The sequence below is a fragment of the Capra hircus genome, chromosome 18 (assembly GCF_001704415.2).
Source record: "Capra hircus breed San Clemente chromosome 18, ASM170441v1, whole genome shotgun sequence".
Taxonomy (NCBI): domain Eukaryota; kingdom Metazoa; phylum Chordata; class Mammalia; order Artiodactyla; family Bovidae; genus Capra; species Capra hircus.
Window position 1 is genome coordinate 54607154 of NC_030825.1, and position 27796 is coordinate 54634949.

The 27796-nt window shown below is 51.8% G+C and overlaps 1 protein-coding gene across 3 annotated transcripts in view; it reads left to right on the forward strand.

Annotated features, from left to right (window-relative positions):
- The window catches only part of HIF3A (hypoxia inducible factor 3 alpha subunit), a 31478-nt gene continuing 4630 nt past the window's right edge, over positions 949 to 27796 (forward strand). Inside the window, exons 1-13 of one of the 3 annotated variants that reach the window (XM_018062641.1) lie at positions 949 to 1009; positions 7574 to 7764; positions 9186 to 9331; positions 11020 to 11104; positions 11553 to 11665; positions 12155 to 12363; positions 13961 to 14067; positions 14235 to 14382; positions 20160 to 20278; positions 21274 to 21464; positions 22533 to 22637; positions 24797 to 25068; positions 26451 to 26568. In XM_018062641.1, coding sequence (XP_017918130.1) covers positions 984 to 1009; positions 7574 to 7764; positions 9186 to 9331; positions 11020 to 11104; positions 11553 to 11665; positions 12155 to 12363; positions 13961 to 14067; positions 14235 to 14382; positions 20160 to 20278; positions 21274 to 21464; positions 22533 to 22637; positions 24797 to 25068; positions 26451 to 26568 — 1830 coding nt within the window. In that variant the 5' untranslated portion in view covers positions 949 to 983. Of the gene's footprint in view, positions 1010 to 7169; positions 7765 to 9185; positions 9332 to 11019; positions 11105 to 11552; positions 11666 to 12154; positions 12364 to 13960; positions 14068 to 14234; positions 14383 to 20159; positions 20279 to 21273; positions 21465 to 22532; positions 22638 to 24796; positions 25069 to 26450; positions 26569 to 27796 lie in introns of those variants that run through there. The other 2 variants (XM_018062640.1, XM_018062642.1) reach the window with 2 other exon arrangements.

Sequence of the window (27796 nt, forward strand, 5' to 3'; positions counted from 1 at the left end):
CTTCTGCTATAGTGTCCTTTTCTCTGCCCAAAGCTGTATCCAGAATATTGACCTGCGGTGGATTAACACCCACTTTAGCCGATTGTAACACTCCCTGTCTACCTTCTTACTTATTTCACTGGTAGAAAGCTACCACATCTCCGCTCTTCTGAAAAGTGGGTGTGATTGAGTTTTGAAAATTTACCTGACATAAACTTAATCACTCACCAGAGAGAACCTGCAAAGGGAGTTCCAGAGGCAAGGAGGCGGGGCTGGGGTCTGAGGGGTGCCAGACCAGAGGAGCGCGGACCAGGGGGTGTGGGGGCGAGACGGAGGGATGAGCGGGTGGAAGGAAGGGGCAGGGAACTGAGAGGGGACGGTGCGGTACAGAAGGGGAGGGACTGTAGAACTGGGGTGGGTGGGGTCGGGAGTTGGGGGCGAAGAGGAAAAGCGGGGGGCTCGGTGGATAGGGAAGACGAGACAGAGTAGGTGGAGCTGGGCGACTCCGGAGGCAGGGCTTGGCCACTGGAGGGGGTGGGATTGGAAGTCGGAGGGGCCCATCTGGGGGTAGAAAGTGGAGGGGTGAGCCGGGGGTGGGAGTTAGAGGGTGGGGGCTGGGGTGTGAGGGACAGAGCGAACTAGGTGGGTTCAGAAGAGTGTCGGTGTCGGAACTTGGCGGGATAGACTGGGCCAGAAGGCGAGGCCCGCCGACTGTGCACCGTGCGGGTGACATTGCCTAGAAGTCCGCGGCAAGGGGTGTGGCGGTGTGTGTGTGTGTATTCCTCGGTACCCGCCCCCTGAACACACACACGCCTGGCGTTCTAAGGCTCGGTCTCTGGTCCCGCCTCTTTCTTGGAAGTGACAGACCCATCAGCCAATCAGGGCCGCGGGCAGGGCGCGGGGCAGCCAACCGTGCAGCGGGAGGAGGGGCTGAGGAGGGGGCTCGCGGGGCAGGGGAGGGGGCTAGGGGCCTCGAAGGGCTCCGGAGCTGCGACTGGCGAGTCATGGCGCTGGGACTACAGCGCGCAAGGTACTGGGCTTCGCGGGCAGGAGTGATGAGAATTGGGGGCTCTTCTTCCAGCGACCCCTGAGCCGGGCGGGGAAGGAGCGGGTGCAAGCCTAGGGTGCCCTCGGACGCGCGGTTGCAGGCACATCCCCGCCGCACCCTCCACCCTAGGGGATCGCAGGGGTGGGGGCATTTCCCCCAAGTCCAGGCTGCCACGCCCCTCTAGCCAGGAGCGACTTCGGGGTCTTGATCCCCGGTTTCCTGCTGCTCCGGGTTCGCTTCCCTTTCTGATTAGGGGTGAAACTCGGGGTCCCCACGGAATTGGGGCGGTTGCATTTGAGCAGTTCCCAGGCTTCTGCGGGAGGCATTTTCCTTCTTCAGAGTAAGTAACTTTTCTGGCCTCCGAGCCCCCAGAATTGAGGCTGTTCTTTGACGCAAGACCCCTGGGGTCCTAGGAGATACAGGACGGCCCCGAATTGAGCCTTCCCAGATAAACGGAGTCCCTTAGAATTGGGAGTCGGCTATTGATTCAAGAGGGAACCTCCGTAACTGGACCCTCCCTGATACTGTTTCCCAAACCTTGGGTTGCCTAGAAATAGGCAGATTCAGGAGCCACCTGGGGGACCCTTCCCAAGGGCTTTCCTTGTATTCTTGTGAAAGGTAGGGTCATCCCTTTAATAATAGGAAAACAGCCTGACCCACTTCCCAAAGTCTAGCCTCTTATCTGACTCCTCCAACCCCACCCAGTCCCTGTGACAGTGGGAAGCGGCACCCAAGCCTTATTTGGGAAGACCCCAGAGAGGGTGCTATGCCTGCTTCAGTGGGAGCTGTGATGGGCGCACCCCCTGCTGCAGCGGCCAGCTAGGTCATCCTGGGCAGGGAGTGGGTTTCTGTGTTCCCTTCCCAACAGGTGCAGACCTGCTGGGCAGCACAGGGAACTGGTGTTCTGGGTCCACAGCCAGGGGGTCCTGTCTGGCCATGTTTGCATGGAACCCCAGAAAGTATCTCAAGCCCTTGATTTCTCCCGTCCAATCTGAGGCGTCCAGGAAGCCTCACCCCCTTCCCTCCTCCCTGGCTTCACAGGTCTGATTGGATCTGTCTACACCCCCATGTTTTCACATCCCTCCCCCCCCTCACCTATACTCCCCCACCAATTCTATTCTAGTCTCTGGCTCTGGGCCTGCCAGGGAAACTCTATCCCACCCTTTCTGGGCCAGCCCTGGCCCAGCCCCTCCTGGCTGGGTGGGGGCCCCTCTTGGCTGAGCTGGGGGCGCTCACCCCCTCCCCATCTAAGGACAGCCCTTTCCTTTGATGTCATCTGAGCCTGCGCACCACCCACTCATAACTTGCACCCGGATCCCGGCCACGCTCCATCCCCTCCTGCACCCTTAGGATGGCATTTGGGCCAAAGAGGGTCTGGGTGATGGTGAGTGGGCCCTCATACTCCCTTACTGCTTCCCCCTCTTCCAGCTCTGGCTAACTGCCATCCCACCCCAGGCAAAGGTGATTCTCGGGAAGCCCCAATGGGCACTTGGCCCTGGGTGTCTCCTAGGTCAGAGGGTTCCCAGAGAACAGAGAACTTGGGGTACAGGCACCCCACTGGATTACCAGGTTCTTGGGAATGCGCAGAGTCAGGAGTAGAGAGACTCTCCCAACCCCCTGCCCCAAGTCCCTTCTCCAACCCAAACCCTGCCTCTGGCCTTTTCAGGCCACCTCAGGGCATTGCCAAGAGGATCCTTGCATGGGTTCAGCCTAAGGCCCCCCAGATCCTCTATACTTTTTGCAAGACCCCCAATACCCAGTTGATTGTCAGGAGAGAGAGGCCCAAGAGCAGCCCCGAATGTGGGGCCAGTGTCCCCACTTTCTCCGTTCCTTTGCTCTCAGGGGCAATTTCTTCAGGGCAGGGAAGAAGTGGGCTTCTCCCTCTCCTGGTAGGGGGGGCACCAGGCCCTAGTCCCCATCCCAGGCCTTACCCTGGGGCCTCCCAGTCTGGCTCCACCCCCTGTTCTCTGCTGGAACACAGAGGAAGGGTGGCAGGGCTCCAGCTGCACGTCTCAACCTGGGCAGAGTGCCAAGGGGCTGGACCAGGGCTGGGCATGGGGCCAGCTGGGGAAATCCGGAGGCAGCAGGGGTGGGAGCAGGGGAAAGGACAGGGGTCCACTGGGCGGTGGAGGGGCTGGAGAGGGGTCCCTTGGGTGGCATGCTCACCAAGGCATGGCACTTAAAAGCCCAGGCCCCAAAATCAGGGTTCAAATCATAGCTCACCAGCTTCCCAGCTGTGTGGCTTTATGCCAGCAGGCTGCTCTCTGAGCCTCAGTTTCATAGCCTGGAAAATGAAGGTTCTACTTCCCGTCTTCTGCACCAGATCTAGATGATGAGTGGTAATGGGACAGACCTTTGAGGCAGAATACTCCATAGGTGGGCAATAAACTGTTCAAGTCAGACAGGATTCTGGGCAAAAGCAAATGCGTGATTGGATTCACAGAAGCGTTGAGCATAGCTGCGCATTGGTGGAGGGTCCTGGGATTACCAGCTTGGTGACTTGGGCTGATAATGCAATTGCTTGGAGACTCAGTTTCTGACTCTGTAAAAGGGAGATCACTTTTCCAGGTGCTTAGGGTTGTTGAAGGAGAAGGCAATGGCACCCCACTCCAGTACTCTTGCCTGGAAACTCCCATGGACGGAGGAGCCTGGTGGGCTGCAGTCCATGGGGTCACTAAGAGTCAGACATGACTGAGCGACTTAACTTTCACTCTTCACTTTCATGCATTGGAGAGGGAAATGGCGGCCCACTCCAGTGTTCTTGCCTGGAGAATCCCAGGGATGGAGGAGCCTGGTGGGCTGCCGTCTATGGGGTCGCACAGAGTCGGACATGACTGAAGCAACTTAGCAGCAGCAGCAGCAGCAGGGTTGTTGAAGGGAGTTAATGGGATCTCTAAGCTCATGAGTTTTCAATACACCAGCGCTATCATTATTAGTAGTATCACTATGATTTAGTCTTTTTCTCAAAGTATTGTGTAAAAGTCACGTGTGATTGCACACGCACAACACAACACACCACGGGGTTACCACCGAAGCCCAAGGGTTTCTCCAGAGCCTACGAGCCTCCTAAGCCTTCCATCCCTGATGTGGACAAAGAGGAAATAATAAAAGTTGCCTGCAATGCCGGAGACCCAGGTTCGATGCCTGAGTTGGGAAGATCCCCTGGGGAAGGGAATAGGCTACCCACCCCAGTATTCTTGGGCTTCCCTGGTGGCTCAGACAGTAAAAAATCAGCCTGCAATGCAGGAGACCTGGGTTCGATCCCTGGGTTGGGAAGATCCCCTGGAGAAGGGCATGGCAACTCACTCCAGTATCCTTGCCTGAAGAATTCTGCTGCAGTACATGGGGTCGCAAAGAGTTGAACCTTTATATAGCATTGACCAATTGCCAGCCTCAATTCTAAGCCCTTGACATACAGTAACTCATTTAGTCTTCACAACAGCCCCATGAGTATTTGTGCTGTTCTTGGGCGCAGAGAGGCCGTGCCACTTGTCCAAAGTCACACAGCTAATAGGTCATGGAGTCAAGACTGGAATGCTGAACCAGAGGAATTAGCCCCAAGTCTGTTTAAAGAGAAAGGCCAGGGACTTCCGTGGTGGTTCAGTGGTTAAGGCTTCACCTTCCAATGCAGCCGGTAGGGGTTCCATCCCTGGTCAGGGAGCTATGACCCCACATGCCCCTGCTGCTGCTGCTAAGTCGCTTCAGTCTTGTCCGACTCTGTGCGACCCCAGAGACGGCAGCCCACCAAGGCTCCCCCGTCCCTGGGATTCTCCAGGCAAGAACACTGGAGTGGGTTGCCATTTTCTTCTCAGGGCCAAAGAAAAACCCCCAAACAAGAAAACAGAAGCAACATTGTAACAAATTCAATAAAAACTTTAATAATAATAATAAAGTTAAAATATGTAAATAAATACGGGGAAAGGCCAGAGACCAGGAGAGGCCCACCCACATTTGCTGTCAGAATATCCGGAGAGCAGGCTGGAAGCCAGAGAGAGGGTCCCGCCGCAGCCACCAGCTAGCTCCTTCTATGAAGGGAGAAGGAGTCGGCCACAGAGAGGAGTGTAGAGCCCAGCTGCCCGGGAGGTGGGGGGGCCAACCCCACCCTTACCCCCCGTCCCTGTTCCCATTCCCTGTTCCCTCCGTCTGGGCCCCCAGCTCAGTGAGGCCCGCCCACCCCCACCCTCTGGGCAGGAAGACAAACAAGGCTGGAACAGAACAGGACAGGAGGACGGAATGTCCTCTGGGCAGAGAAGGACTGGAGGCCCCTGCCCCCCGCCAGCCAGGAGGGAGGGGATGAGGGCAGTTGCTGGCTCCCTCCACCCCTCCACCCAGCCTGTCCCCTTCTGCGCCTCCCTCCCACTTGCATGAGATTTTTCCCATCTGTAGAGAGACAGGAGGCACCACACGCCTCCCTCCATTGTGCCTGGGGGTGGCGCTGCAGGGCTTCTGTTTGGGTGTGCAGCTGATGCCCCAGAAAGGGCCTCTGGCTTTTAGGAAGGTCAGCTTCCCTTTCTCAGGTTTTGCTTCCATGGAGGTTGTGGAAGGGGCCGGGCCGGGGGTAGGGGTTGGGGGGGTTGTTGATTCATAAGAAAGGAATTAGAAGAATGAAGGCTTTGAAATCTCACTGCCCAAGTTCAGATCCCAACTCTTCCAGTTAATGGCTTTATGACTCTGGGGGCAAAGGACTTACTTTTTCAGTCTCAGTTTCCCCTTTGTGAAATGGAGGTTTCAGAGCCTAGGCTTTCTTTTTTAAAAGAAAAGTTATTTATTTGGCTGCCTCCGGTCTTATTTGTCCCATAGCATGTGGGATTTTAGTTCCCCTCCTAGGGATCAAACTCTTGTCTCCTGCATTGGAAGGTGGATTCTTAACCATTGGACCACCAGGGAAGTCCCTGCCTAGGGCTTTCTTAGGATTGAATGAGTACACGTAGGCTGAGTCCTTACTTAGTGCAATGTCAGACTCATAAATACTTAGCAAATTATAGCTGCTTATTAATGGTTTTTCATATGTCCACGGGGTCTTCCAGGCAAGGATACTGGAGTGGGTTGCCAACTCACTGGAGATCATGGGAATAATTGAAGGTCAAAGGAGAAGGGGGCAGCAGAGGATGAGATGGTTAGATAGCATCACTGACTCAGTGAACACAAATCTGAGCAAACTCCAGGAGATAATGGAGGACAGAGGAGGCTGGTGCTATACTCCATGGAGTCGCAAAGAGTTGGACATGACTTAGCAAGGGAACAACAAATTTATGTTTTTTTTTTTACCAATAGTAGTATCTCAATATAGATAAGATTACATATACTATACTATGTGTAACATACTCTATCATTTTCCCCCCTCCAAAAACTATAGAGTTTGGATTCAGAGAGACCTGGAGTTTGACTTTTAAGACAGTCCAGAAACAGGAAGAAGTACTAAAACCTGGAGATGATCCAGGGCCATACAACAGGAGATGAGGGTTTGATCCCTGGGTCGGGAAGATCCATGGAGAAGGAAATGGCAAACTACTCCAGTATTCTTGCCTGGAAAATCCCATGGACAGAGGAGCCTGGCGGGCTACAGTCCATAGGATCGCAAAGAGTTGGACATGACTGAAGCGACTCAGCACATACATACAACAGAGGAAACTGAAGAATTCAGGCAGACCAGTGTTCAAACTTTAGCTTCATTCCTTGTGGGCAAGCACTGCACCTCTCTGTGCCTGGGTTTCATAAGTTCAATGGGGAGAATGTTATCTTCTTCCTAGGGATGTCTGAGCTGCATAGGTTAAGTTACACACATGGCACAGGGTCTGACATAATAGTAAAAGCTGGATAAGTGGCAGATATTTCTGAAAACAAACAACCAACCAAAAATCCTGATAACTTTCTACTTCCAACCCCAGAATTTCTAATTCCAACGAAGAATTCAAGCATTTGAAATGGATTAAAGGGCAGGGGTGAGTGGTTAGCCATTGGCTGAACAGAACCCCCCAGGACCCTAGGGATGGTTTGCTGTATCTCCCTGGAAGGGCCCCGGGAGATGGGTCGTTGGACTTTGAGTCTGTACTCCAAGATTCTGAGAACTCAGCTCAGCTGAGGAGGGAAAAGGGCAGGAGACGGGGTTCAGGGAGATTGTAGGGCAGAGGGCCTGGAGAGGGCTGCAGGCATCTTCTTGCACCCTCCCTCCCCTGGTTCCTGGCCATCTCTGCCAGCCTCCTCCCAGCAGCAGGCCTCCCTGTTACCCAGTCGCCCCAAGCCCGGGGAATAATCAGCAGATAAGTCGGGGAGGGGACAGGGCGGCCCCGGGCACGCCTTGCAGAGGAGTGAGGCGCCGGCGGGCAGCATGGGCTGGCGCACAGACAATAAAACCCGAGTCTAGGAGCGACTCCATAGTATAGCCCACTCAGAGAGCTCCAGGAACTCGCCCGGGCCACACAGCGAGGCCTGCACAGTCGCGGCTCTGACTTCTCTGAGACCCATGTGGCAGCAGCCCACGTGCTTGCCGCATCCAACTCTTTCCCTTCCCGGAGCGCCTCCAGTGAACGCAGGCCATGCCCGCAGGTCGAGCACGGAGCTGCGCAAGGAGAAGTCCCGGGATGCGGCTCGCAGCCGGCGCAGCCAGGAGACCGAGGTGCTGTACCAGCTGGCGCACACGCTGCCCTTCGCGCGCGGAGTCAGCGCCCACCTGGACAAGGCCTCCATCATGCGCCTCACCATCAGCTACCTGCGCATGCACCGCCTCTGCACCGCAGGTGAGCCCCGCCCCCGGGAATTCCCACCTGGGCAAGGTCCCGCCCTCGGAAAGGTACCTCCCGAGGAGACCCCCTCCGCCGGGAAGCCGCGTCCCGACAAGGCCCCGCCCCCAGATGGCTTCCCGGAGGAGCCCCGCCCCTCTGGAATCAAGTCCCTGGATAGGCCCCGCCCCTTCGAGTTCTGGCCAATCGGAATCCAGTCCTAGGAATCCATCCTCTTCGAAGTCTGTTATTTGTTAGGCCCCGCCCGTTGGAATGCTCCCTTGCATAGCTCCGCCTCCTTAGAATTAGAACTCTAGGGAATAGAAGGCTCAGACCCTAAAGAATCCTCCTGAAATGCAAGAGACCCGGGTTCCACACCTGGGTCGGAAGATTCCCCTGGAAAAGGGAATGGCTACCCACTCCAGTATTCTTGCCTGGAGAGTTCCATGGACAGAGGAGCCTGGCGGGTTACAATCCATGCGGTCACGAAGAGTCAGACAGGACTGAGAGGCTACCACTTTCACTTCACTGTTTCACTAAACTCCCTAAGGCACCTGGACCCTTATGATTTGGTCCCCTGGGAGACCTTCTCAGCTAGACTCACTAGTTTTATTGTTTGTCCCCTTGAATTCCCACCCTGTTAAACTAAAATTCAGCAGGAGGCGTTCTCTTTCTCTTTCTCAAACACACATCCCTGGGAATCCCAGGACCCTGAAAAGATTTTATTATGGGGAAAGTGGAGTCATCCTCTGGAGACTCTGCCCCTTAGACTTTCCTGTCTTGTATTCTGTCCTCCTTAGAATTCTGTCGCTTGGGAGTCCCTGCTTCTTTAGAATTCTGCCCATCTGGAAAGTCCTGCCCCAAGAATTCTGAACCCTTGGCAAGCTTGGCCCCCTTGGAATTCTGACTCCCCTTATACCTTGGCCCCTTAGAATTTTGACCCCTGGGAATTTCATCCTGTTAGGATTCTGCCCTCCTCAGGGTTCTATTAGGGGCTTCGCAGATGGCTCAGTGGTAAAGAATCTGCCTGCAATGCCAGAGACTCAGGTTCGATCCCTGGGTTTGGAAGATCCCCTGGAGAAGGAAATGGCAGCCCACTCCAGTATTCTTGCCTGGGAAATCCCATGGACAGAGGAGTCTGGCAGGCTAAAGTCCCAAAAGAGTCATAGGACATTGCTTATTGACTAAACAACGAGTTCTATCCCTCCGGGAGACCCCTGCCTTCCTAGAATTCTGTACCCCTGGGAGGCCTTGTTCCCTTAGAATTCCAGTCCTCCTTGGTCCTTCCCTCTTCCTTGGGACTCCCAGTCACTGGGATGTGCCCCACTCACCTGGGGGTACCTGTAAGTCCCTCTGAATGAAGGAAAGCAGAGGGAGGCTAGCCAGGGCGGGCTCACGGCTGACTGGACACACCCCATCCATCCTGGCCCGGACACCAGGGGAGTGGAACCAGTTGGGAGCAGGGGGCGAACCGCTGGATGCCTGCTACCTGAAGGCCCTGGAGGGCTTTGTTATGGTGCTCACCGCCGAGGGAGACATGGCTTACCTGTCAGAAAATGTCAGCAAACACCTGGGCCTCAGTCAGGTAAGAGGGACTCCTACTTTGTGCAGGCGATGCTGGGATATGGATGGCACCAGAACCACCTTAGCCCTGCTTTTACAAGGCCCACAGTGCAAAGGGGAGGCAAATATGTCACCAGAGAGGAAAATTTGGAATGGGTAGGGCTAGGGTGGGGCAGCTTAAGGGGCTGTACAAGCCCGGGGTGGACGCTGGTACCTGACCCAGACTGGGAGGGAATCAAGGGCTTCCTGGAAAAGACATCTGAGCTAAAACCTGAAGGACTTACCCAGTCAAAGGGTATGGTGAATAGTTGGGACCACCAAAGGCTAGGAATGTACATGGCCAAGGAAACAGAATATGCCAAGACACAGATGTGAGATAAAAGCAGAACCTTTGGGGACATTTCTCTGAGTTAGGTGCAGAGTGCAGTGGGAGAAAGTGACAGAAAGGCTAGAGGTCAAAATTTAGGACTGAAATAGAAGGTGTGTCTCCAGGGCACTGGGGAGTCGTGGAAGGATTTTAAGCAGAGGAGAGATTGTGTCAGAAAGGTGCAATCAGATTTTCATTTTAGAAAGATCGCTGTAGCTACTGCACAGAGATAGAATTGGAGAGAGTGTATCTAGAGGCTGGAAACTCCATAAAATGGTGGATGTGGGGTCCCAAATGGGAGAAAAGGAGTAGGATGAGGGGCCGGGGATGGGGAGACAAGAGACTTAGGGAGCAGCACTAATTCCAGCTCATCTTACACCCAGTCCCATGAGAGGGCTACTGTTTTTTTTTTTTCTTATATCACACCGATGAGCTCCACAGTTGGCATCTATTCCTTTCCCTTGCCTTGTTATCCCACTCTTTGAAAAAGAACATTTATTCATCTGCGTCAGGTCTTCGTTGCATCACGAGGGATCTTTTGTTGTGGCACATAGACTCTCTAGTCGTGGCCTTCCTGGCTCAGTAGGTGCGGCTCTCAGTCTTAGTTACTCCTCGGCATGTGGGATCTTAGTTCCCCAACCAGGGATTGAACTCACATCCCATGCCTTGCAAGGCAGATTCTTAACCACTGGATCACAAGGAAAGTCCCCATCCCACTCTTGATGCCAACTTCTCTGTTAGTTTGAGCTCTTGAGCTCAGAGAGGTGAATGTTCCAAGGTCCCAGAGCTAGGAAATGGCAGAGCCAGGACTCCAAGATCTCATCACTCCCCCGTTCAGCTTTAGCTCTGACCACCGCCTCTAAGATAATGTTCCATCATTTCATCATAAGGGCTTCCCTAGTAGCTCAGCTGATAAAGAATCCGCCTGCAATGCAGGAGACCTGGGTTCGATCCCTGGGTCAGGAAGATCCCCTGGAGGAGGGCATGGCAACCCATTCCTGTATTCTTGCCTGGAAAATCCCATGGGCAGAGGAGCCTGGCGGGCTACAGTCCATGGGGTCGCAAAGTCAGACACGACTAAAGCGACCAAGCATGCACTCTACTACTCAGTAAGCTCTGAGAGTTAGGGGTTTTGTCTTTGTAGTTACTTCTGTGCCCACACCATCTAGAAGAAGGCCTGGCATGTTGAAGAAATGAATGAATGAATGAATAAGGAGACTAGGAAAATAATCCAGGTTCATGAATTGGGGCAGGGTGATGAGGATGGGAAGAGTGAGGTGGGTCAGAGGCCCCTGTGAAAATGCTTTTCCTCCAAGGCACCCCTCTGCTTCCCTCCCTCCCAGCTGGAGCTGATTGGACACAATATCTTTGATTTTATCCATCCCTGTGACCAAGAGGAACTTCAAGATGCCCTGACCCCCCGGCAGAGTGAGTTCCCTGGAGGTCTCTGCCTTTAAATTACACAAACTGAGGCTCCATCCTGCCCTGAGCGTATCCTCTCCCCTCTGGAATCAGTTCAGTTCAGTTCCATCGCTCAGTCGTGTCTGACTCTTTGCGACCCCATGGACTGCAGCATGCCAGGCTTCCCTGTCCACTGAGAAAAAAAGATGGGGAGAGAAAGACGCTGTGGCCCTGCCCTGGGGGAATGCAGGGGCTCGCCCCGCTGGGGTGGGGGCGGGAGCAGGTCTTAAAGAGCAGCAAACCCCTGGGAGACCCTCTCTGGTTTCAGGCCTAGATTTTGAGGATGAGGCTGGGAAGAGATTAGTAACCAGGGTGCTGGAGGGACCTGGGTCCTGTCCTGAGCTACCCGATGACCAGCTCCTCCCTCTCCCGCCCCCTCCCTGCCCCTCCTCGCCCTCCCCGTGGCCCTCCTCAGGCCTGTCCAAAAAGAAGCCGGAGGCCCCCACGGGGCGGTGCTTCTCCTTGCGCATGAAGAGCACCCTCAGCAGCCGCGGGCGCACCCTCAATCTCAAGGCGGCCACCTGGAAGGTGGGCAGGATCTGGCCTGGAGGGGAGGGGCCCGCCGGGGCTGGACCTGAGCCCTAAAGTTCCTCTCAGCGGGTTGGAGTCTGGGGGTCTCCTGGGCCCGAGATCCAGTGGGGCTTTCTCAGGCTGGGTCTTGGACATCCTCTGGGTACTTAGGAGGTTGGGGATCGGGGGGTCCTTGTATCCTTTCTTAGTCTGGATCTCGGTGGGCCTGGTGCTGGGAGTCCTCAGCGTCCTGAGTCTGGAGTCTCCATGGGGTAGGAAAATCGGGTCCTCAAAGCTCCCTGTGTCTTAGAATCTGGAGACTGTCAGAATCTTCTTAGGCTGGGGTCTCTATGGGGTTGGGGTCTGGGGGTCCTCAGAGCTCCCTGAGCTGGGACTCTGAAATCCTCAGTTCTCTAGGGGAGGGGCCCATAGGATCATTCCTGCCAGCCCCCTGGGTAGCCCCAGGCCCAGGTACATCACCCTCTTGCCCCCAACTACCCCCACCAGGTACTACACTGTTCTGGACACATGAGGGTCTACAAGCCCCCAGCACAGACTTCCCCAGCTGGGAGTCCCAACTTGGAGCCCCCCCTGCAATGCCTGGTGCTAATCTGTGAAGCCATCCCCCACCCTGGCAGCCTAGAGCCCCCGTTGGGCCGAGGGGCCTTCCTCAGCCGCCACAGCCTGGACATGAAGTTCACCTACTGTGATGAGAGGTGGGCAGGAGTCAGGGGCCCACTCACCTCCTGCCAAGCCCGGCTCCTCCTCTTCCTTTCTGCCCAAGTTCACTCACCATCTCCTCTCCTACCCCCCACCCCCAGCCTCTCTCTCTGGTCTGTTTCCAGCTCTCTGACTCCATCTGTCTCTGTCTTGCTATGTCTGCCTGCCTCTGAATTGTCTGTCTTTTTTTTTTTTTTTTTTTTTTTTTAATTTTTGGCTATGCCTCTGATCATGGGGGATCTTAGTTCCTCGACCAGGGATTGAACCCGAGCCCCCTGCACTGGAAATGCAGAGTCGTAACTTCTGAACATGCCAAGGAAGTTCCCTGTATGTGGGTCTCCTTATCTGGGTTCAGACTGTTTGAGTTCAAACAGTCTTGGCTTAAGGACCGCACCTCTCTGTACCCCACTTTCCTCATCCGTCCTGTGAAGTGAGAACAGAGCCTACTTAGAACAGGTGTTCTGAGCACTCAGTGAGTTGCCTGGTGCAGAGTAGCCTAGACGTGCCTATGTTTTAAAATAATTATCATCATGGTTACTTTTTATTTCTATTCGTTCTTTTGTTTTTGTGATGTTCTTTCTTCCTTTCTCTACCCCTCTCCTATTTCTTTCACGTTCTCTTTTGTCTTTCTTTTCATCACTCTCCCCATTTTTACCTTCTCTCTCCTCCCCTATTCGGGCTTTCCAGGTGGCTCAGTGGGTAGAGAATCCACCTGCAATGCAGGGCTGCGGGTTCAATCCCTGGGTCAGGAAGATCCCCTCCAGGAGGGCATGGCAACTCACTCCAGTATTCTTGCCTGAAAAATCCCATGAAAAGAGGAGCCTGGTGGGCTACAACCAATAGGGTTGCAAACAGTCGGACAGGACTGAAGCGCCTGAGCACGCACACATGCACGCTCCTCACGCACGCACGCTCCTCCGCTGTTAATTTCCTATGGCTGCTGTATCCTGTTACCACATACATAGCAGCAGCAGCAGCAGCAGCAGCAGCAGCAGCAGGGGCTCAGAACAACATATATTCTCTATCTCAGAGTTCTGAAGGTGACAAGTCTGAGAAGAGTCTTATGAAATGAAAATCAAGGGCTGTGTTCTTTCCAGAGGCTCCAGGGAAGAATCCGTTTCCTTGCCATAGAAGCTTCTGGGGACCCCCTACATGCCTTGGCTCATGGTCCCTCGCTCCACCTCAAAGCACATCACTTCCACCTCCGCCTCCATCATCCCATCTTCTGTTCTCACTCTGACCGTGTGGTTCCCCCCTCTTGTAAGGACTCCCGTGATTACACTGGGCCCACCCAGGGGATCCAGGATCATCTCTCCATCTCAAGATCGTTAACTTCATCACATCTACAAAATCCCTTTTGCCGTAGAAGGTAGTGTGTTCACAGGTTCAGGGAATTAGGACGGAGACATCTTCAGGGGCCATTATTCAGCCTGCCACACTCCTTTTCCTATTCCTTGGTCTCCCTTTCTCTCTGTTACAAGCCTGTCTCCTCTGTCTTGCTGGCTTCAGCCCCGTATCCCCCCTCTCCTTCCTTTCACCCACCCTCCACCTCAGCCAGTTGAACTGACCTAGGCTCTACTGCACCCACTTCAGGATCGCGGAGGTTGCCGGCTACAGCCCCGACGACCTGATTGGCTGTTCCGCCTACGAGTACATCCACGCGCTGGACTCGGATGCAGTCGGCCAGAGCATCCATACGTGTATGTGTTCAGGTTCCATTTCTGGTGCTGCGTGGCGCCAGCCAACACCAGCTCCGCGCTCCCCAAGCCCCAGGGAACATTCTCTTCCCTGACCCTTCATACCCCATGCCCCGCCCCATTGCCTTCTCTCCTCAGTTTCCCTAACCCCTCCCCATACCCCTCCCCAGTGCTGAGCAAGGGCCAGGCAGTAACGGGGCAGTACCGCTTCCTGGCCCGGAGTGGTGGCTACCTGTGGACCCAGACCCAGGCCACAGTGGTGTCAGGGGGCCGGGGTCCCCAATCTGAGAGTATCGTCTGCGTCCACTTCCTGATCAGGTAAGCGGGAAGGAGGTGGGATGTCTGTGTGCATGGGTCTGGTCTGCATATGTATGAACAGGTATGTGTGTATATGTTCACGTGTGCATATGCACGTGCACACGTGAGAGGAAGTGTGCACATGTATGTAGAACACGTGTGACTGATGGCACACAGGCATCTTCATGTAGACACAAATATATGAGTGTGTGCTGGTAATTGAAATGAAAAAGACTATTTTCAGGTTATAAGACAGCTGAATCTTAGGGCCTTTTAAAAAACGGACATGTAATTTACAGGAGAAGATTCACTCTTTCTTTGTCTGTGGTTCTGTGAGTTTTGACAAATGCGCAGAATTGTGTAACCCCAACCACAGTCAGGCTATAGATTAGGAATTTCCCGGCAGCCCAATGGTGAGGACTTGGCGTCTTTCTTGACTTCCACTGCTGAGGCCAGGGTTCAATACCTGGTTGGGGAACTAAGGTCTCACAAGTTTCACAGCAAGGTCAAAACATAAAAAATGCTATAGAGTAGTTTCATCACCCCCCAGAATTCTTAAATAGTGAACCTCAGCCCACCCCCTAGTGGTCTCTGGGCACAAGTGATCTAATCTCTGACCCTAGAATTTTGCCTTTTCTAGAATGTCATGTACACGAAATTCTATCGTATGTAGTCTTTGAGCCTGGTTTCTTTCACTTAGCCTAATAGATTTTAAATTTATGTTGTGGTGTGTATCCATCAGTGCCTTTTTGATGCTAGGTAATCTATGCTATGAATATGTATGGACCATGGTTTATCCATTCTTCAGTTGGAGGACATTTGAACTGTTGACTATTTGGGGTGATTACGAGAAAAGGAAACATTCTCATCCATGATATTGTGAGGTCGTATGTTTTCATTCCTCTTGGATCAACACCTCGGAATGGATGGGCCGCATGGGTGGTGTATGCTTAACTTCAGAAAAAATTGCCAAACTGCCCTCTAAGGTGGCTGTGTCCTTTTGTATTCCCGTCAGCATTGTGTGAGGGTTCTAGTCCTCCGCATCCTTGCCAGCATTTTATTTTATATTGTCTGTTTTTGTCTTCATTGATATTCAGTCGCTCTGTCCCACTTTGCAACCATGTGGACTGCAGCAAGCCAGGCTCCCCCGTCCTTCACTATTTCCCGGAGTTTGCTCGGATTCATGTCCATTGATTTGGTGATGCTGTCTAACCATCTCACCTTCTGCCGCCCCCTTCTCCTTTTGCCTTCAATCTTTCCCAGCATCCGGGTCTTTTCCAGTGAGTCAGCTCTTTGCATCAGGTGGCCAGAGTATTGGAGCGTCAGCGTCAATCCTTCCAGTGAATATTCAGGGTTGATTTCCTCTGTCTTCATCGGAACCATTCTAATGAGCGTGTAGTGGTAAAGCATAGGCTCCTCCCCCCTTCCATCATGCATCTTAGAAGTTTTTCACCATGACAACATGCGACAAGGGCAGCTGATTATCACCCAAGACAGAGAATTACAGCTTTTCTTTGAAGTCTGTCTCCCAGGACATGGCATTCATTTCTAAAACCATAGAGTTTCCTTGGGTCTTTTTTTTTTTTTTTTAAATTTACTTGGCTGAGCCGAATTTTAGTTGTGGCATACGAACTCTCAGTTGCAGCATGCAGGATCTGGTTCCCCGACCAGGGTCGAACGGGGGCCCCCTGCATGGGGAGCACAGAGTCTCAGCCCCTGGACCACCAGGGAAGTCCCTCCCAGGGTCTTTTTGATCAAGAAGAGATTGTATTAGAAAACAGAGGTTGGTAACAGGAATATTTATGCAAGTCTTCATACACAGGAAAACAAGCCTGGTCATCTTCGAAATGCTCTCCCATCAATCTCCTTTCAAATCAGAATCTTTGAAAAACTTGCAGCCTTGAGAAGAATCAGAGCAAAGGAGAGGGGACCTGCCCTCTTATCTCTTCTGGAAGCTCCTTTTATTCATTATGAAGACTTGCCTTTGGATGGCCAGGCCCTGGAATTTCAATCTTTCACCCTCTAAGCAAAGAGCAGGGCTGGGGAGTTCAGTTTTACTGGCAGAAAGTGGATGAAGCATGAGTAGGAGGTTACTCAGTAACAGTGAGGTCCCCTCTCCTTTGCTCTGATTCTTCTCAAGGCTACAAGTTATGCAAAGATTCTGATTTGAAAGGAGGTTAACTGTGAGATGAGAAGCACTGAGTATGAATATTGTGTGGCATGCAGCTGCGTGGGTCTCGGTGCCTGCTTGAGTGCTGACACTTTGTAGACGCCATCCTTCCTCTTCCACACCTGAGCCTCCTTCCATTGCCAGTAGCACCTGCTCCATAAAAATAAAACTCACTTGCTCGGGGCACTTACAGCATTCTACACCGTGGGCTTTGTGCTCCCAAGAAGCCCATGAGGTATAGCCGTTATTTGGATCCCCGTTTTAACAGATCATTTATTTATTTTTGGCTGCATCAGCTCTTAGTTCATATGCAGGGTCTTCGTTCCGGCGTGTGAGTTTCTAGTTGTGGCGGATGGGCTCCAGCGTGCCTGGGTTCAGTCGTTTGCTGCAAGCAGGCTCTCTAGTTGTGGCAGTGTGGGCTTAGTTGCCCTGAGGCATGGGGAATCTTAGTTCCCTGACTAGGGATTGAACCCGTATCCTCTACATTGGAAAGCAGATTCTTAACCACTGGACCACCAAGGAAGTTCCTCGATCCCTATTTTGGAGGAGGGAAAACTGAAGACCACAGAGAGGAAGTCCTTTGCCCGATGTCACACAGTTAGCTGAGTTTTGACCCAAGCAGGTCTAGAGGACCCTTCTCCTTTTGTCTTGAGTCTTTCCCAACATCAGAGTCTTTTCCAATGAGTCGGCTCTTCACATCAGGTGTCCAAAGTACTGGAGCTTCAGCTTCAGCATCAGTCCTTCCAAGGAATATTCAGGGTTGATTTCCTTTAGGACTGACTGGTTTGATGTTGCTGTCCAAGGGACTCCCAATAGTCTTCTACAACACCACAGTTCAGAAGCATCAGTTCTTTGGCACTTAGCCTTCTTTATGGTCCAACTGTCACATCCATACATGACTGCTGGAAAAACCATAGCTTTGACTATATGGATTAATGTAATAAATAATAGACTATTAAATTATTGTACATTATGTTATAGGTACATGTGTACATATTCTAATGCATACAAAAATATCATTTCAACATGTAATTGATGTTAAAAATTATTATTTAAGAAGTTGTAAAGATTTCTTGGCCATGCTGAGTGGGATGTGGGATCTTAGTTCCTGCGTCAGGAATCAAACCCAAGCCCCCTGCAGCAAAATCTCTGGAAGCTAGGAGTCTTAACCACTGGACTATCAGGGAAGTCCCCTAAAAATTATTGAGACTTTTAGATTCTTTTTTCATACTCAATTTTTCAATCTAGTATATATTATTTTATCATTTTTAGTATTTTATTTATTTATTTGGCTGCTCCCAGGTGGCATGAGAGCTCTTTGATCTCCACTGGGGCCTGTGGGATCTTTAGTTGCAGTATGTGGGATCTAGTCCCCTTACCAGGGATCGAACTCAGGCTCCCTGCATTGGAAATATGGATTCCTAGCCGCTAGACCATCAGGAAAGTAAGTCTCTGGGGTGTGTTTTACACTGACCTGCTCAGTCACTTCAGTCATGTCCGACTCTTTGCCATCCCATGGACTGTAGCCTGCCAGGTTCCTCTGTCCGTGGGATTCTCCAGGCAGGAAGACTGGAGCGGGTTGCCATTTCCTTATCCAGGGAATCTTCCCAACCCAGGGATTGCATTGCATGCAGATTCTTTACCGCTGAGCCACTGGAGAAGCCACTTACTCGACGATACATCTCAGTTCCAACCAGCCATGTTTCAAGTGCTTTGTTTACCAGAAAGGTGTGTAATACACTTTGTAATTACATAGATAGGGCTTCCCTAGTGACTCAGTGGTAAAGAATCCGCTTGCCAATGCAGGAGATGCAGGTTTGATCCCTGGGGCAGGAAAATCCCCTGGAGAAGGAAATGGCAACCTTCTCCAGTATTCTTGCCTGGGAAATCCTATGGACCGAGGAGGCTAGCAAGCTACAGTCAGTCCATGGGGTCACCAAGAGTCAGACGTGACTTAGCAACTAAATAACAACAATGACATAGATACATTTGCCAACAGATAATGTCTTTTACTTAAGGTCTGTCTTTTCCCACTAGCATTTCCCACCATGAGAGCTGGAAGTCTTGTCTGTCTTGTTCACTGTTGAAACTCCAGTGCCTGGCACATAGTAATTGCTCAATAAACAATGATGGCAAGTATACAGAGCTCATCCTGTGCCACAGTTCTATGCATTTGACATATACTAACTTATTTAGGACTCACAACAACTTGGGGAGGAGGTACTATTATTATCCCCACTTTACAGAAGAGGAAAATGAGGCCCAGAGAGGTTCAGCCATAGGCTCAAGGTCATACAGCTTGTACGTGGCAGAGTTGGAATCTGAATCCCAGGCTGCTGGCTTCAGGGCCCTTGCTCTTAACCACTAAGTATTTCTGGTTGTCTAGGAAAGGGCTTCTGAGGTGGCACAGTGGCAGAGAATCCACCTGCCAGTGCAAGAGGTATAAGAGACGTGGGTCCAATCCCTGGATTGGAAAGAGCCCCTGGAGTAGGAAATGGCAAACCACTCCAGTATTCTTGCCTGGGAAATCCTATGGACAGAGGAACCTGGTGGGCTTCAGCCCATGGGATCACAGAGAGTTGGACATAACTGAGCGACTGAGCACGAACAAGGAAAGGTCTGGAAGGAATGAATATGTGCATTCCATGTGGCATGTAGGCACATGTGTTAGCACCAGTGTAGAGTATGTGTGCCTACCTGACCAGGAATACACCTGGGGGTATACGAAGGTTCCTGTTTGTGCCTGTGAGTACAGAGTGTGTGTACACGTGACTGTATGAGCCTCTGTTTTTCTAGAGGGGTGGGGCAGCTTTGGATCCAGCCTCAATTGGGATGGTTCCAGCCCAGAAGGGGTGGATGAGGATAGGGCAGGGTCCCAGCTTCTGGAAGAGCTGGTGTAAGGACCACCCACACTCCGTCCTGGAGATTGTTATGCAAATGAGATGCAAACAAGGGTCTGGTCCTCCGCCCTGGGCCCCATTATCCAGAAGCCAGTTTGCAGAGGGAACATTTGGATTGCTTCTGCAGCTAGAGACTGGGGAGGGAGGGGGCGGCAGGAAGACACGAGGGACAGAAGCATATATTTATAAATTCGTTCCTTTGAATGTGGCAAATGTCTATGAATAGAAGCTTCCTAAATAAAATCTTATTCATAAAATATATCCCTATAAATTCTTCATATTTGGTAACATAAGAACATGGTACATATATAGTCTTCATCAATACATTTATAAGAATGCATTTATAAGTAAATGTCTATAAAGAGAGTATTTAGTTCTCATGCCTTTCAGCCTCCCTGTTCTCTGCCGCTCATGGCCCCTCAGTCTCTCTTCCCTTTCTCTCTTCCCAGGCTGTGCTAAATGCCAACTCTTTTTTTCCTGCCTTTCCTTCCACAAAGGGAATTTGGGAAGACACCCTTAACTTTCTTTTCAATGCTATTCTTAATATAATTAAAAAAACAGTCAACAAAATTTAAATCTTTAAAACAAGTCAGCATGGCAAATTATTTTCTGTACAATGCCCTCCCGAGATGGCCTCCTGTAATAGGACATCACTAGGAAGGGACTGCCTAGGGGTGGGGCCAGGCACCCTGTCTGACTCCCACTCCCCTCTCTGCCCTGTACCCCAGCCGAGTGGAAGAGACCGAAGTGGTGCTGTCCTTGGAGCAAACGGAGCGACACTCTCGCAGACACGTTCAGCGGGGCAGCCCCTCTCAGAAGGATGCCCCTAATCCTGGGGACAGACTTGGTATGAGGCCGGGCTGGGGCTGGGTGGGGTTGTGTCCCCAGGATGCTCGGGAGAAAGCCCAAGTGCCTTCATCTGACCCACTTGGCCCCGTGTGACCTGCCTCCTTCCCCTTCTCACTCTCTTAACCACACCAGCTTCCTTAGTGCTCTGGGAACAGAAAAGACTCTTTTCTGCCCCAGGGTCTTTGCACATGCAGCTTCCTTTGCCCAGAATGCTCTTCTCTCTTCTGCCCTCCCTCTTCTCCTGTATTGCTTGTCTTGTCATCCGGTGCTCTGAATCCTGCTGTGACTCCCAACTGTCCCCACTTTCAATTTGTTCCCTGCTCCCACTTCACTATACTTTGGCTTCCAATAATCTAGACCCTTCCATATCTGGCTTCTTTTTACCTCTTCCTTCTCTCCTGCTTAATAGCATTGCCCTCCCCGTCCAATCCTGGAAAAATGAGTTTCCCTCCCTGACTGTTCTTTAGGGCTTCACCATCTGCAAAGGGTTGCTAGCAACCCATGCTCCTGGGTATGGTATGAGGTCACCCACACCCTTTCCGTTTCTGACTCAGAACTGGCTCGGGACCACATCTTGACCACCAGGGTCCTTAGAACCTCCTTGAGGGTCTTGGGCCAGCTTCCTCCCCCAACATGCCCATTCACCCTGCCTCCACCAGAGCCAAATGGCCAAAGGCTGTTTTGTGCTACTGGAGAATCAGGTGTTTTGTGCCCCAGTCCAGCTGTGTCAATCTCAAACATTAAAACACGTCCCCACCACTGGGCAGTTGCTACTGTCCCTGTCTACTGTGTGCCCCCGCTCCCCTAGGACCCTTCAGGGTGACGGAAGGGATGGCACCTGGCCCAGCAGTTCTCCAGCACTCAGCTCCCAACGCTGTGAATGGGGTCCATACTGATTACATCATCAGCTTTGCTCCCGGAGGTGGGCAGAGGGCTCTGCCCTCAGCCCTGAGTGGCCCTCCTGTGTCCTACCCATCTTGATGTGTTCTGCAGACGCCTCTGGCCCCCAGATCCTGGCTTTCCTGCACCCCCCTGCCCTGAGTGAGGCCGCCCTGGCCGCTGACCCCCGACGGTTCTGTAGCCCTGACCTCCGTCGCCTTCTGGCACCAATCCTGGATGGGACTTCAGTAGCTGCTACCCCCAGTGCACCCCCAGCCACACGGCGCCCCCAGAGTCCTCTTCCGGTAAGCATTCCCTCCACTTCAGCCCTCAGGATCCAGGCTTTTGGGTCTTTGGCTTGAACCTTGCTTTTCCCTGGGCATCAGTTTCTCCCTCTGTGGAGTGGAAAGGTTGGGGATGAGATGGAGTTGGGGTTCCTTCAAGATCTAGATTCCAGATTCTCTCAACTGTTATCTGGATCAAAATGTAGTATGTTTGGGACTGGCAGGGGTAACCCCTCATTGCTTGTGACTAAACATCTGAATTTTTTTTTTTTTTTTTTAATTTTTACTTTGTGGCCGCACCACATGGCAAGTGGGATCTAGTTCCCTGACCAGGGATCGAGCCTGCACCCCCTGTAGTCTTAACCACTGCACTGCTAGGGAAGTCCTGGGTTCTCTGAGTTTTGATCTCACAGAGACAAGAATGCCTGATGTTTTAGATTACTCGAACCTGGATTCAAACCCTGATTCTGCCACGTAGAGCTGTGTTACCCTGGACAAGCGGGGACTCGGTTTCCTCACCTGTAAAATTAGGATAGTAGCACGTAGCCACCTCATTGGTTATGGCAAGGGTTCAGTGATATCATTCATGACAAGCACTTGGTAAAGACTTCAACAGACCATAATGGTTACTGTTTTTACTTAAGAGTCCAGAAAGCTGACCTTTGACGCAGGGGTCCATATTATCTAGTCTTGACTTTCCTTATCCCCACCTTCATGACCCCCCAAAATATCTTCTCCCCACCAGAGAAACAGACTGTGATCTTTGACCTCACCCTTTCCCTTGGGACACCTGGACTCAGCATCGTTTCCCCCCAGACTCTAGGATCTTTAACCCACCAGGGCCCAAGATCTTGGCCTCAGACTTCGGTCTTTTGAACCTCCGATGTGTGTTCTGTCAATCTACACCCAGGCACTCAGACTTTTGCACACCCAGGTTCAGAAACTCACATTTGCTATTTGACTCGCTTGGTGTCCCAGCTGTCTGACAACTGACCCTCACTTCCAGCCTGAGCTCAAATGTTTAGACTGCCTTACTGCCAGCATGTCCCAGGCCCAAGATTTCCTTGAGTCTCTACTCTGTCCCCGCAGGCTGATCTCCCAGATGAACTCCTTGTGGACGTGGAGAATGCACACAAAGTCTTGGCCTCTGGGAAAGACCTGCAGACAGTGGAGACAGATCTAGATATCGCTCAGGTAAGGGCTGGCATGGAAGGAGCGGTCTTTACCTCTGGGTTCTAGGTGACGCATCTAAGCTTGAGAGAGGGATGGTGGAGTGGTTAATGAATAGATAGATGGATCACTGGATTCACTAGGTGGGCGACAGTAGAGAGATGGCTGGGTTGCGGGGTAGACAGACTGCTGGATGGATGGTAGATGGAAAGTGTTTGGATGATTGGTGGTCTGGAGAGAGAAATGACAGTGGCATGACGTATTGGCATCTATCCCTGTGTAACACGTCACCCCAAAACTCAGTACCTTAAAGCAAACCTTCATTACTTTGCACAGTTTCTGAGAATTAGAAATCTGGAAGCAGCGTGGCTGGATGGTTTTGTCTGAGTCTTTCATAGGGTTGAAATCAGGTTCTGTCCGGGCTACAGTCGTGTGGGGCTAGAGGATCCACTTCCAAATTCAGGCACATGGCTGCTGGCAGGCTGCAGGCCCTCATGGCTTTGGCTGGAGGCCTCAGTTCCTCACCATGTGGGCCTGTACAGAGGCTGCCTAAGCATCCTCACAGCACGCCAGCTGGCTTCCCCCGAGGCAAGTAATCCGAGAGACAGAGTGAACCCAAGACAGAAGATGCGGTCGCTTATATCCTAACCTCAGAAGTGACATCCCATCACTTCTACTGTATTGTATTGGTCAGACAGACCAACCGCGGCACAGTGTGGAAGGCAGTCACAAACAAGTGGGAACGCCAGAAGGCAGTGATCCTTGGGACCGCCAATGATTCATGTCTCTCCCTCACACAAGGTACACTCACCCCTCCCAAAGCCCCCCAAAGTCTCTTCCCATTACAACATCAACTTTAACTCCAGAATCTCATCACCTGAGTCAGGTCTGGGTGTGGCTGAGCACCTCCAATACCGTTCCTCTCAATCTGCTGGCCTCTGAACTAAAGAGACAAGTTGTCTGCCACCCACATTCCCAACATCCAGTGATGGGGACAGGCGTAGAATAACTGCCAAAACATTCCTATTCAAAAAAGTAGGGGGAAGGAGAGCACTTGGATCACTGATCCACGGCAGTTTTGAAATCCATTTGGGCAAATATCAAAAGTCCCTCGTCATGTTGCTGTATGGCAGAAACCAACACAATATCGTAAACCAATTATCCTTCAATTGAAAAAAAAAGAAAGTTCCTGGATCAGAACTCATTCCTACCATTTCCCAGTAGTTTTTCTCCACTGTTCTTGGCTCTTCTCCACAGTTCTTGGCTCCACCCTTTGGGCTCTTGGCAATTCACTGTCATCCTTCCTAGAAAAAGGTGGCCCGTGTTTGCAGCTGAGTGGTTTTTGTAACCTGCGTTCTGCTTGGAGAGTTTTGATGGTCCAAAGGTCTCTTTTCATTTTGTACCATCCCTTTCCCTTTCAGTCCAAGCTGCCAATGCTTCTGTTCATGTCTTTGGAGTTCACTCCACTAGACAAAAGCCATACCCACTAATCTCTGAGATAAACCCTTCTCTATGTCAGGCTTCTGTTGAGATGGCTGAGTGACAGGGCTCTGAAGTTTAATAGAAGTTCTATTGTTTGATTGAGAAGACCTGTGAGGTACATGCTTAAACTCTAGAGTGCCTTTCGTCAGACTAAGGATATTCTAGACCCCACCTTTTGTCTTCCTAAGGTCTTCGTTGTTGTTCAGTCACCAAATTGTGTCCGACTCTTTGTGACCCCATGGACTGCAGTACGCCAGGCTGCCTATTTCCCAGAGTTTGCTCCAACTCATGTCCATTGAGTTGGTGATGCCATCCAACCATTTCATTCGCCCCCTTCTCCTGCCTTCAATCTTTTCCAGCATCAGGGTCTTTTCCAATAAGCTGGCTCTTGGCATTGGGTGGCCAAAGTGTTGGAGCCTCAGCACCGGTCCTTCCAGTGGATATTCAGGGTGGATGTCTTTTAGGATTGACTGGACACAGTAGCTGGGGACTAAACTAGGGCCTAAATACGAAGAGGTGAGGATCCTTGGGGGCCATCTTGGCAACTGGCTACCACAGAGTCCTTCTGCTCATTTTACAGATGAGGAAACTGAGGCTCAGACCCTTGACCTCAGGCACACAGAAGTGGTGGAGCTGGGACTCCAGCCCAGGTCCACCCAAGGCCAAAGCTCACACTCTTAACTCCCTCCTGCCCTCTGCAGGACGTCGATGCTCTGGATTTGGAGATGCTGGCCCCCTACATCTCCATGGATGATGACTTTCAGCTCAACTCCAGCGAGCAGCTACCCAGGGCCTACCACAGACCTCCAGGGGCTGTTCCCCGGCCCCGTGCTCGGAGCTTCCACGGCATGTCGCCCCCAACCCCTGAGACCTCCCTGCTGCCCCGCTGGGGGAGTGACCCCCGGCTGAGTTGCTCCAGCCCTTCCAGAGGGGACCCCTCAGCATCCTCCCCCATGGTTGGGGCTCGGAAGAGGTGAGCTGCAGTTGAGCAGGGATACAAAGGCAGTGTAGAGGGAACTCGCTGGCAGTCCAGTGGTTAGGATTCTGTGCTTTCACTGCCGAGGGTACGGGTTCAATCCCTGGCCGGGGTAGATAAAAGGGAGGTAGAGAGAAGGTCCCTGACCCCATCTTTCTCCTGCCCCCTACTTCCAGCCTCACCCCTCCTTGTTCCTCCCATCCTGACCTCTGTTCCAGCCAGGCCCTTGATGTCCCCAGCACTTGCCATGTTTGTTTCCATCTTCATGTCTTTGTCTGGGCTGTGCCCTCCTTCTGGAGCTCCCTCCACGGTTCTTATTGTTTATCCACATCCCACCAGCCAACCTCTCCTTTAGGACGTATTTCTGGCCTAGTGACAGTTTTTGTCACAGTGAAGAGGACACTGCCATGGTGTCAGAGAAGCTGTCCAGAACCAAGTTTCCTAAACACCTCTGAGAATCTGCTGAAAGCCACGAACTCTTCCCAAGAAACTTGACACACACACATACTGACACACGATTTCACGTATAATTTCAGAGGCTCCGTGTCCCCCTTTCAGAGATGTTAGACCATTATTTTTCTGTAACAATTTTATTTCTGGCTGTGCTGGGTCTTCATTGATGCCTGGGCTTTTCTCTAGCTGCAGACAGCAGGGGCTAGTCTCATTGAGGTGCTTGGTCACCTCATTGGGGTGGCCTCTCTTGCTGTGGAGCCCCGACTCTAGGCACTTGGGCTTCAGCTGTTGCCGCTCCCAAGCCCTGGAGTGCAAGCTCAACAGTCGTGGTGTACAGGCTTAGCTGCTCTGCAGCATGTGGGATCTTCCCGGACCAGGGAGCGAACCCGTGTCTCCTGCATTGGCAGGTTGGTTCTTAACCACTGAGACACCACGGAAGCCCCCTGGATCACTATTATTAATACCCAAGTTTCCGCTCTTCAAGTTGCAGGCATGAGCCCATTAGTCTCCAGGGTGGTCTCGTAACTATTCTTACGAGGCTTTCATGGATACATCTCATTATTTTCCAAGACTCTCAGCCTGGAGCTGGATACAGTGGGTACCTGTATCCAGGATTTGTGACCTAACAAGGATCTGTGAAATGAGAGAGGGAGAAAATTAGTGAGTATAGTAGGTGGATGGATGGATAGGTGGATGAATGGAAGGTCAGATGGCTGGAGGCTGTACAGGTATGTGGGTGAGTGATGGGTCACTGGATAGATGAATGGGAAGTTGCATTGACAGACGAATGAATGGACTGGTGGGTGTATGAGTACAGGAACAAACGGGTGCTTGGGGGAGTGAATGGATGCTCCTCACTGCGCATACTGGGGCCCACACCTGCCCAGGTTTGCTGGGCCCCGAGATTCTTGCCTGTCTCCCTGCAGGGCCCTGGTCCCGAGCTCAGAAGACGAGGCAGAGAAGGTGGAGTTCCTGGGCATCAGGCCCCCCAAACGGCCCCCCAGCCTAGAACCCGAAAACTTCCTGTTGCCTCCCCTCAGCCTGGTATGTGTGGGGTTGCGTGGGATTCTCTGGCCCTCAGAACCAGAGAGGCTTAAACCTACTGTTTTCAGAGATGGAAAAACAAGGGGGGCAGGGGTTGGCTGAAGGTCAAATGGATGGTCGGTCATCCCATCAAGGGCAGGACCTTGATCTGCTGGCTCAGGCAAATAGGTATGAAAGGGCTTTGCAAAGAGATGTTAAGTTGGTGGTAAGTGCTAAGAAGATAAAAATAAGCCAAGTAAGGGGAGAAATGACAAGGGTGAATATCTGTAGGAAACCTCACCTCCCATGGGAACCACTCCTCCTCCCCCTTCCCCCCACCCCCTGGCAAATCCAGCGCTGTCCTGGCCTTGGATTATTAGTGTAGCTTTAAGAGTACAGACACTAGAGTCAGACTGAGTTGGGTTCAAATCCCAGGTCTGTCACCTAATAACTCTGACACCTTGGGTGTGTGGGTGCTGTCACCACTCTGAGCCTCAGTCTCCTCGTCTGCAGAGCGGGGACAGTTACATCCCATAGGACTGGCATGAGACGCAACGAAGTCAGGCCCTTAGCTGCTCCTTAGTGGGCTGCTGATACACGGTCATATAAAAACCAACCAACCAAAAGCCTGAATTCTCAGTCTGAACAGAGCTGTTTGAACATGAGGGTATAATATCAGGTTGATAAAGGCTGATAATATCAACAGTTTCTTACTTATTGAGTATCTACCATGTGCCAGATGCTGACTACACTAAATGCCTAGCATGAGTAAATTATTCAATCCCTACAGCCACTCTTGAATAGTAATAATTATTTTAAAGTTTTTTCTTTAAATTTATTTATTTGTTTTTGGCCATGCCAGGCAGCTTGTGGGATCTTAGTTCCCTGACCAGGGATTGAATCTGGGCCCTCAGCAATGAAAGCGCACTGGACCACCAGGGAATTCCCAATTATTATTAATCACATTTACACTCAAGAGGTTAAACAACTCTATCAGTCAGAGTCTGGACAGGACACAGAGATCATGCTCAAATGGGGTATTAAGGAGAATTCAGTAACAGGACTGTGGGTAAAGGTGTGGGCAAGACCCTGGGATTAGCAACACCACCTCTAGCCTGAAGGCACAGGGCAAGGGGGTGGTGACCCAATCCTTGAGAGAGTAGGGTCCACCTTGTAAGAGCTGAAACCTTCAGTGGAGGGACAGAGTCAACCCATGATAAGCCAGCAGGGAAGCAGCTAAAAGATCAAA